Genomic DNA, 11,091 nt, shown 5'->3' with positions numbered 1-11,091 from the left:
CACAATCCACCCCTCATACAGATGGCCTTTACGTTCCTTGACTTCAGTTTTGGGTCCGGTAGATCTCCGGCGTTTCGCCGTTCTGCTAAAAGAAGCCACCGTTGTCATCCGAAGTCAGGCTGGGGTCGTGTCCGAATTGCTACTGGCAGTAGGGCTCAGGCTTAAAGTCTCAACAGACTTCGATTTACAGAACAGGTTCTCGTGGTCCTGGTGATGGGTCTCGCGCGTCTGGTCCCCCGGCACGCGCTGCCTCTGCGGACAGGTGGCCTCTCCTATCAAGTGCACACCGCACAGTTGCTCCAGCAGGCTCCCCAGATGATCTTCATATAGTCGTGCCACGTGTCGAAGTGATTAATCAGATCAAGATTGCTCTCCTCTGCGATGCGTTAAATACCCCCAGATATTTATATCTGGCTGGCTGCCGCAAAATTGAAACATCGTAGCTTGTCTGTCTGAGAAGGCCGCGTACCAGAGGTGGTCACTTATCAACCTGATTGATGGACTGGCGCTAGTGTACACGTTGCTTCGTGTTTTTTTAAAATGTATTTGTTTATCTTCTTTTGCAGCTCATTGCTCCAAGTGCAACATTGAGAGATGGACCTTGTATCTAGTGCTTAATTTAAAATACTTGATACTTGTCAATGCATTGCCAAGTTAAATACCAAAACACATGTATACAGTACCTCCTCTTGCATATTATAAAGTGTTGCTTAAAACCAACCACTGTGTTCTAGCTGATTTATGAAGAAATTACTTGGATAAAGGTTTTCAAGGTCATTGTGTTTGTTCTCTACCCTCTCTTTCAATTGTAGCGTTCTGCAGTGTCCTATAGTATTAATCATACATTAAACCTTGTGAACCAGCATAATTTGATATGATGATGAAACATCAAGTTTTGTTTCACCAGTGTCCTTTTGTATTCATACATTTATTTGTGGTTGAGGTTGTGTGATTGGTACCTATCAATGTTAATTGTAATTCATGTAAAGTATGTTGATATTGTTTTCGTGCATTGTTTTCATGTTTGTATGTGATTAAAAACATTGTGCATATGATTTTCACAAACATGCGAGATATTGGTAAATTATTATTTAAGCAAACTCCTGATCTGTGTCAGATGTAATTAGTAATTATGTTTTAGCATGTTACTAGTAGATTAAAAGAGGTGTGATGTATCGGTTTAAAGGGGATGGTTTAAAGAAGAAGAGTGATTCATGGGTTTAAATGAAATTGTTTAAAAGTCAATGTGTGTGAAATCTTATTTGTTGTTGTCAGCTGCATAATGAGCCTAGAACTTAAGATGTCCGTCTGGGCTGAAACATACATAGTATTAGTTTGCCAGCTCCCTAGGTGACTGCTTACAACCCCATGTTCAACCAGCTGCATTCCTTTAGTCTATTGATAGTGCAGATTACGTGCCATAAAAATGCATTACAAAATGTTGCAAAACTATTAATTGTTGTGCAGTAATTAATTACTGCATCAAAATTGGCCACTCCACTCAATCCTATAAGATGATTTGATTTGATGACCGAAATAAATATAGGCTACAGTAGATGGGCCTATTCAATAGAGGGCTAAGGGTGTGGGTGCGGGTGCGGGTGCAGGCCAGTCTGATCTGCTGCTGGATTGAAACATTGTTTCACCTCTAAGCTGCTTTTCTGCAGTGCACAATGCACAGAAACTTTCCAGTGCCACCATTTGCATGCAGTAGAAGAGGCATTGTATTTATATCTACATCATGTTTAACCAAAATAGTATATATATGTGACAATTAAATGATTTTATTTTCTGTATTCCCAAATCTTTTGGTGTTGTCTGGTTAGAGAAAGTGCCAGGTGCAATGCATGACACTGTGTTGGTGCATTGAATCAGTGCAGTGTTATGGCTTCTTAACAACTGTAGATTGACATTAGTTACTCCAAAAAACATTGTCATGCTTTTGTTATTAATAACCTCATAGTAAAAGGCTAGGCTATATAGCATCTTAACTATATTGCTGATGTAAAGAACGCACATTCTCCAGTCCGCAATATAAGAAGCTATGAAATAAAATGGGCTTCAAACTTTACATTTCAAAGCCAAACCAACTACCATAAAAAAACATAAAATCCATATATATTCAAATAAGACTGCTTAGAGAGGTGTGTGTGTGTGTGTGTGTGTGTGTGTGTGTGTGTGTGTGTGTGTGTGTGTGTGTGTGTGTGTGTGTGTGTGTGTGTGTGTGTGTGTGTGTGTGTGTGTGTGTGTGTGTGTGTGTGTGTGTGTGTTTATGGGCGCACCACAACACTCAGACTCCGTCTGGCCCTCAGATGGTTTGAAACATTGTTTCAGCACTAAGCTCTTCTTAGTGCATGCACAAACCCTCTCTGTTCCACCATTTGCATATACTGTAGCCTATGCCAATGCATTGGAAGAGGAGGCAGTATATAAATGTAACATCTAAATAACTGTTTATTGAGGAATCCATTGATATGATAAAGGTCTAACAGAGTAATTCATACTCTGCATTCCTCAAATGCAGAGTAATTTTTAGTTGACATAGCTACTAGTCATTTGATGTTGTTTGGTTAGAAAGGTGCATTGCATGATGCTTACAGTTGTTCTGTGGAATCTGCACAATATGACTAATTGCTAAATGTTTATTGAAAGTGCATTTCAACAATCTATTTGATGTGTGTGAGAGAGAAAGACCTTTTTTGTCTTTTTCTTTGCTAAATGTGTGATTAATATGAGACAATATTTTGTTGATGTCTCATTGTGTGCAGTTTGCTGTGTTAAATTGTAATATTGTCAATAAGATATTGGAAGAAAAGAGAGATGGGGGTGGGAGTCATGGGGCAGCCATATATGGGCACACCATCAACTCTCGTTTGCTATTGGCTGTGGGCCTTGTGCAACTGCCTGTCAACAAGATGGCCATCCTCCCTACTGCTGTTCTGACACCGATTATTTTGGTTGTGAATCAGAGAACGTAAAGCTCCCTGTCATTTCTAAAAGGGGACGAAGAAGATTGTGAAATAGGAGTTAGATCAGTACATACACTTTGTGTACAATCTAGTAAAGTGACAACAGGCCTCGGTATTAACACTCGGGTGATATTAGAAAGTACTGTACCTACTACTACGTGGACACGTAGATAACCCGAACCAGTTGCACCCCAATCCTTGAGTCTGATTCCTCAGTTGTTGTGAGGAAAACAGGCCTACGAGCCAGGGAACCGCGAGTAAGTCAGCTATCGTCGGCAATCTTGCAGGTCATAGAGCTCCCGAAGCTGACCTACAACTGAGGTAAGATGACAGCTAGCCTAGGTAAAACATAATTGGGTATCCGCTACCTAGCTAGCTTTAACCAGTGTATACAATAGCTTAAGTTACCCTAGCTTCAGTGCATGTCTGGTCAAAGGTATCTAGCTAGCTTCCCTTGCTATTTGGCTAACGATAGTAACTTAGCTAGCTAGCTGAATATCGACTAAACCTGCTCTGGCTCATTTGAAATGTGATTTTGTTTTTATTGCGAACGCCGGGCACATTTAGCCGTATAATGGTTCGTGATGTCTGTCAGCGACCAGTATTGAAAGTCAGCCATGATGAAGATAGTAGTAAGGACCACTTCGTCTTCCCACAACGGGCTAGCGGTAGCTACCTAGTTAACTTCGTAATGAAGCTAGTAATGGCAGCGGTATTGTAGCTAATGACATTAGTAATGTATGAAGGTTCTATGGGCCTGCAGAGTACGCTTACTCTTAAGATTTGATTTAGACAACAGTTTGGAGATGTGGATTAGCAAAATGTGGGTGTAGCTATTTGTCAACAGGACTCTGGGGTCATTGGAAGCTTGGCTATCATTGTTTAATGAATCAGATTCTCAGCCCTCTACTAGTTCGTTCCAATTAACGTTAGCTACTAGTGTTATTAAATTGTAGGATTCAAGCGTGCCTCTGTTCTACTACTAGTAGTCTATGGCGCATTGGTTGCGCAATTTCTGAATTAGCTTGCTAACTCTCTCCTCTACATCATCTAGAATGCAGTACTACACTTAAACACCGGTGTGTTATGTCAAAATAACGCATGTCGATTCGTATTTCATGACCGCATGTCATGTTGGACACATTGGATGTTAGCTAGCTACATCATGAGAGGTGCATTGTTGACATCCCTAGTCGCCTGTATTTTCTCATTGCACTTTCTCGAAGTTGTCAGATCTTTTCAGGATCTAGTATTGTACATTTAATTTACTCATCTCTCTCGGTCACTGACAACCAAATACCTGGGCAGGCCTAGGCTATTTCACTATCTGTTTACGCAAAAAGTCGATCCCCAAATGAGTAATCAAACTTTGTACCGGATTGGCTACCTACACTGTCTTATGTTGGGCTGGTATCGCTGTTACTCAACTGCTGTTTTATCTCAGGTCCTATTGAATTCACAATGTGAGTTAACTGCCCCATTCATCATTTGGAACAAAGTTGATTTAGACTTGATATTAATTCCCCACCCCAATTACAACAAGGATGTTTTGAAAATAACTTTAGAAGGTCGAATTGAATGGATTAGTAACAAACATGTTCCAGTAAAAACCAAAGGAGGACCAAGGCACTCGTCCATCATATTTATTTATATATTTTTTGTTTGGAATGTGCAATGAACAGATTTAAAAACACAGTTTTTCTGTGCTGTAGGCCTATTTCCCTACTCCCTCCCTATGATCCCTGTAGAAAAGTCTGTTAATAGTCAAGTAAAGATAGTGAGGATTACACATGTTGATGAACTCCTTTGAGGTGAAGATCACAAGTTGAACCAACCTGATGAAGAGTTATTATAGGTTCAATTCAGTGCATGTATCCATCCTAGTAGTCCCGCGCAGTGCTGTTCACGGCTATTGAGGCCCAAATGACCCTAGGCTATGTCTTAACTTAACTGCTATTCATGACAAAAGGCACTATGGGTTTATTTTCTCTCGGATGGGCGGGATAAGTGATGCAGTCAGTCCATTGTTCCAGTAGATGATTATGGTGAGCCTTGTCTGCAGCCCAGCCACTGCTGTATTGTCCCAGCAGGTGCTGTGAGGGAGAGGGCCGACTGGAGTAATTTATCACCACCCTGCGCAGTCCACCAGCCTGAATGCCACTAAAAGGGAGAGGGAGGAGAGAGCTGGAGGTGGATGAGCAAAGGCCCTCTCTGAATGATTTTAGCCTGGAATTAGGGTTTTTAACAAGTGATTTTTAGTCCTAATTAGTGTGCCTTAGCTGTATCTTCTAGGCTATTATTTTCAATTTTGTGCAGGATATCTAAGCCCAGTGGGTACCATGTTACCGAATGCTCCCAGGCCATAGCCAAATTGAAATAGAATGATTTATCCTAGAGTGTCATGTGAACAGCCTACTCATTGTAGGTTCATCACCTTTCAGTCTTAGCAGGCTCATTTAATTTCCCTTATTTAGAGTAATTTGCCCATGGTCTGGCCTTGTTAAGCTAGTTTGAGTGAAAATGTAATTATTTTTGGTTTGCATTAGATTTTTTTTATTTCAGGACAATACCGCATAAAGTTGTCCACTCCATACTTTAATACATATTATACCGTGAGCCTGAGGCTACAACAGAGAAAGCCTTTTGACTGAGATTACAGTGATGGAGGAAACAGAGGAACTCTGCATTGGTGTAGTTCAGCAGTTGAACATCTTGTGGAGCCATTGAGACTAGTTCCTGGCCTTGTGTGCTCTGGGATAGCTTGCTGCTGGGCTTGGACAGGATTTGAGAGATTATGCAAAAAGCTTAAAACCAAACCTTAATTTTCAGGAATTGTTTCAAATAAGAAAGGATAAAACTGCATTATCATTGCAAAGGTTTCATCAGCTGTCAGGGAATGACGTCTGAATGGACACAGATTTGAAGCAATGCCTAAACTGTGTTTTTGTCCATCCTACCACTCAGAATTAATCTGAAATAGACACTCAACTCAACTGTTGTCCTCTCACTCATGGCCTATTATTGTTTTACTTTCCCTATGTTTTTTTTCAAAGTCCCTTATGCTCCTAGCTCATAGAAGTGAATGTCAAATGGATGTCTTTGATCAAAAGCTGTTGTGTTTCTCCCTAAAAAGTAAACTATGCTCTGTTTCAGCCGTTTTGAAGAAGTGTAGTAAAGTAATAGGCCTTAAATATGGGATGAGCATTGGCAACTACAGTATGCATTGACTTGAGTGTAGCGTTCACGTGTCCAGTTCAGGGCTCTGATGAATGGTAGTGGGCAATCCATCTTATGAATCACCATTGGTGGGCTGTGACTGAACATGCTGGTCAATAGAGAGGGAAAAGTATAGTGGAGCCAATCAGAATCAGAATTATTTTATTTGGCCAAGTATATTTGCACATACGGGAATTTGACTTGGTGAGGTTGGTGCATGGGACATAAAAAACAACCACATATAAGCAAAATATTAACAAAAAATGTACATAATAGCAAAAAAAAAAGTTACAAAATAGAACAATAACTTATGTAGGCTATGCGAGCCTAAGAGGCAATGAGCCAAGAGGCTGTGAAATGGGTATGGGGCATTAAATAAATATATAAATAAATAAATATAAATGTGTGTGTGTGTGGCACAAGGCAACAAGTGAAAACTTTGAAGTAGCTGTGCTGATTTCGTGGATATTGTAACGGCTAGAATGCTTCTTTATAATATAATTAGAATTATAATAATTAGAATTATTAAATTAGAATCAAGCATTGTGATTAGCCGAGAGGTGTTCAAAGCCGTGATTTAATAACGCTAATGTCACGGTTAAATCTTCTGTTACGATATTCATACGCAGCAGTAGATTTGTTTTTCACGTTCCCTTGGCAACATTTGTCTTTTTGGGAAGTATATTTCTGAGAAAACAGCACAATCTACCACAAAATACTAAAATTGGTTTCTTTTTACAATTTTCAAAGCCGTGATTTATCATAAATATTGTCAGTGTGCTGCACGTCGTGCCTAACAACTCCCCCTACCCATGAAAATATTTACAATAAATCACAACTTCTTTGGCATTACTGCATAAGTAAAAACCTTTGGGTTTTTAAGAAAGTGCTAAATACATTATTATTGGTTTGTGTACTTTCAGGTTGTGGTCAAGTTTCTAATTCGGCTAGGCTATACATTGAGCTCGTCGTTGCACTACTTGTTTTGTTTTTTATTTATCCTTTATTTTAGGTTAGTCAGGTTAGTCTCATTGAGATGAAATCTCTTTTACAATTTCTGGCTGCCAGTCTTGGCAGGTTGACATGGAACAGCACACTGGCTAAACGGCTTTCCCCGCACCGCAGTCTAGGTAAAACTAATTTAGACACTGGCAGGCTACATCAATTTCAATACTTCAGTCCCTTTCTAAAATTAGGGCTGGCATGCCACCTTGTTCTGCGTTGCCTTCTATTAGGCAAGTCCTATTTGAAGCGCTGAGAATCCATTTGGCGTGTTACATTTCTCCCCTTCATCTGCCCAGACACAGGTCCTGAAATGGAAGCCTTTAATTAGATTCAAAGATAGTACAGTGAGCAATATGTACTAATTAAGTTAAGCTGTTGAGGGCTGTCTGAAAGCTGGAGTCTCTCTTATGTTGTGCTCTGGGTTGATTTCTAATGCATTGAAAAAGGCTTTGCGGAAATCTTTTTCTTCTTCTCTGAAATTAAAGGCTCGTAGTCATTATTCATGTGATGTGCTTGCAATTTAGGATACAGTTTTTCCATAGTGGTTGCTCAGATATCAGCAAGAGAGAGATATGTAGAATGCAGAAAATGTGGAAATTTCAATATGAATTAAATTCCCAAAAAGACTTTTCATTAAATTGACTCAACAGTTACAAGATTTAATGATATTGAATGTTGTAATGACAGTTTTAGGTTTGGCCGACTGCTCTAACATCTCTCTCTCTCTCTCTCTTTCGCTCGCTCTCTCTCTCTCTCTCTCCAGATTGCATGCCCTCTTCCTATAGTGGTCCTTGCAGGCTGGCACAGAGAGAATGAGTAGTGTGGTGCACAGCAGCTGGCCAGCCTAGATGCGGATATGCTCCACTCCGGCCCGTGATGGACCGAGACACCTTCTCTCACATCCGGCTGTGGTGCCCGCGCCCCTTCGGCACCTACTCCCAGAACAAGCCCCGCAGCGCTGGAACAGGGGGCAAGGCTGAAGTCCGCGGGGGGTGCACGTCTCTGGAGGCTGGGGGAGGCGTGGAGGGGCAGGAGGAGGACGCAGGCTCTGAGAACACTCCCCCAGACCCTGACCCCACCTCAGTGCCGCAGCCCCCTACCTCCACCACCCCCACACCTTCCTCAAATGGTACCCAGATGGAGGATGGGAGAGTGCTGCTGGACACCTGGTATGTCATCAAGCCTGGCAACACCAAAGAGAAGATTGCCTTCTTTGTGGCACACCAATTCAGCGGGGCGGGTATGCCTCGTCCCAGCGCCATGAAGGTGAAAGGGAACTGGGCCACTGACTGCACTAAGGCCAAGCGCCGGCGCCGCTGTTCCTCCTACGACCCCCCCACCAGGACTCAGAATGACGTCTCTGTCACCCCTGAGTCCCTGCTGCCGCCAGAGGCCTCCACCCAAGAGGACGTTACCCAGGGGTTGAGCGAGACGGACCTGCTGTCCGTGGCTGAGATGGTGGCCCTGGTGGAGCAGCGGACAGCCATGGCCCTGCAGGGCATGGTCGCCCAGGGACAGCCCGCTCATGGCTCCATCCACCCCCAGCACACTGTCCTGCGGGGTACTGTCTCTGATCCCAGCCCCATCATGTTCCTCTCTGAGAGCCCTGTGCCCCCGCAGCCTCCCCCCTCACAGGCCACTCTGGATGAGCAGCAGGAGTCGCGGCGTGTAGCCCAGGCTGTAGCCCACTTTGAGTCCCAGCAACAGCACCTGGAGAACACGCTGAGGCCAGGATCGGGACTGGGGCTGGACGCTTCCAGCAGGGAGATGGAGTGCTGTGGTGGGGACTCTGGGAGCAGCAGCGGTGGTGGTGGGCCCACACATGGGCGAGGTGAAGTGAGGATTGCCTTCCGGGTGTCCAGCCTGGACCCTCGCTCTCAGTCTGAGCCCGCCGGGCGACCCCGCTGCATGTTCATGAGCTGTGGAGGAGGAGGGGGCCAAACAGGGGCAAGGGCCAAAGAGAAGATCACCTGTGACCTCTACCAGCTGGTCAGCCCCTCCTCACGGGACCCCAGCCTCCTGCTAGCTGCCTCTCCCAAGGCAGACCCCCACCACGGGGAGGGCCATGTAGACAGGCCAGCCTCCAGCACCCCTGACCCCAGCCAGGAGCTCAGCTCTGGGGAGCAGAAGACTGTGGGCCGGGAGAGAGTGACTGGCTTCCACGTGGAGGTGGTGGTTACAGGCGCTGTGGACCAGTGTGTGTTCTATGGCAAGGACAGCACAGAGAATGTACAGGAGGAGACTGTATGCTTTGCCATGCCCAGTGGGGCCAGCCCTGCTGACACCTCAGAGGACCCCCCTCCGGGCCAGCTCTTTTTCCTGCAGCCTGCCCGGCCCGAGGAAGACAGCAGCACCGTCAGCAGTAGTGGAATGTGCTCTTTGGATTGCGCTAATAACAATGGCCCTACAGGGGGGTCCACCGAGCGGCCCGACTCCCCCCTGGCTGGCATGGAGGACTGCTCGGACCCCTCTCTGTGCCGCCTCTATCGCCACGTCTCCCACGACTTCCTGGAGATCCGTTTCCAGATCCAGCGTCTACTGGAGCCGCGGCAGTACATGCTGCTACTGCCCGACCACATCATGGTCAACATCTTCAGCTACCTGCCCACGTGCTCACTGGCCGCCCTCAAGTGCACCTGCCATGACTTCAAGGCCCTGATTGAGTTGTACGGCGTGCGCGCCATCGACTCACGCTGGAACCAGGACCCACTGTACCGCGATGACCCCTGCAAGCAGTGCAAGCGGCAGTATGAGCGGGGTGACGTGTCGCTCTGCCGCTGGCACCCCAAACCTTACCACCACGACCTGCCTTATGGACGCTCCTATTGGATGTGCTGCCGGCGCACGGACAAGGATACACCTGGTTGCCGGGTAGGGCTGCACGACAACAACTGGGTGCAGCCCTGCGAGCTGGTGCAGACTCGCGCCAAAAGGGAGGACGGGAGGTAGAGGGGGAATCACTCACCTGCATTCCTCTTACACCCTCTTTGCCTCCCCCTGGTGGCACACTAACAACCAGGATTGGGGTCCTCTCCTTCTGTGTGTCAGCTCTCTCTGCTGGCTATCATATTGTTCTGATTCATAGCAATTGAGTTGATCCATACTCAGTTCTTAGTCCACATGAACACTGGTTAATATGATGAGTGGACTCGCTAGTGGAATGGCGCTTGTGAGTGTGCTGCATGGGACGCAATGCTTATGTTTCTGCCAATTGGTCACTGACAGTTCCGACCTAGTCACACTGTTAGTTCTGGGAAAAGTTTAATGAATGGAACTCAGAAACAGTTGGGCAAAAGAGAAATTTGATGTCACTTTGCAGAGGCCTGATGTCACTTTGTATTGAGTTTGACTGCTTGTTTATCTATTTTTTTTGTTTTTTGTCTGTTTGCGAGAGAATGTTACATGTATTCTTGAGGACTGTGTTCTCCCCCTTCACCACCTCCCTGATTATTTTTGTCCATCTTTTTTTTTTTTTTGCCTGGTCCCTCTCCACCTTGTTCCCTACTCCCTGCTAGCTGGCAGAGGGCAGTCTTTGGCAGAGGGCAGTCTTTGCCAAAGCCGTCATTTGCTTCACTACGGGTGAAAGATAGCCACGGACGATAGAACTCTTGTACACCAGCTTCCAGCCTTAACCCCCCCACCACTGGTCCTGCTCACATACACCCTTAATCTGACAAATATTGAGAACTATGATGAGCCCTTTTCACTGGGTATGGGAGACCACTGTAGGTTTCAGACTTGTACAATGCTAATGGGAATATCTGCTTCTCAAATAAACAGAGGTGATTAAAACTGGTATCTGACACTCAGCTTGTGTGTTTGTGTGCTTCTGGTTCTCCATGGATAGGAGATCCATGGATAAGGATAACTGATATCATATGTTTTAATTGGATATTGATTA

At 44.8% G+C, this 11,091-nt stretch overlaps 1 protein-coding gene across 1 annotated transcript; it reads left to right on the top strand.

Annotated features, from left to right (window-relative positions):
- The first annotated feature begins 2,949 nt into the window (after positions 1–2,949).
- On the top strand, positions 2,950–10,962 carry fbxo46 (F-box protein 46). Its single transcript, XM_083694502.1, has 2 exons — positions 2,950–3,290; positions 7,954–10,962. The coding sequence occupies exon 2, from the start codon at positions 8,067–8,069 to the stop codon at positions 10,137–10,139; it is 2,073 nt and encodes a 690-aa protein (XP_083550628.1). The 5' UTR covers positions 2,950–3,290; positions 7,954–8,066; the 3' UTR covers positions 10,140–10,962.
- The last annotated feature ends 129 nt before the right edge of the window (positions 10,963–11,091 follow it).

Source organism: Argentina silus, assembly GCF_951799395.1.
Source record: "Argentina silus genome assembly, chromosome: X".
Taxonomy (NCBI): domain Eukaryota; kingdom Metazoa; phylum Chordata; class Actinopteri; order Argentiniformes; family Argentinidae; genus Argentina; species Argentina silus.
The sequence above is the reverse complement of the archived record's forward strand: the minus strand, read 5'-3'. Positions and strand labels throughout refer to the sequence as shown.

Coding starts and splice junctions, on each gene's coding strand:
- fbxo46 (XM_083694502.1), top strand. CDS start 8,067: ATGGACCGAGACACCTTCTCTCACATCCGGCTGTGGTGCCCGCGCCCC.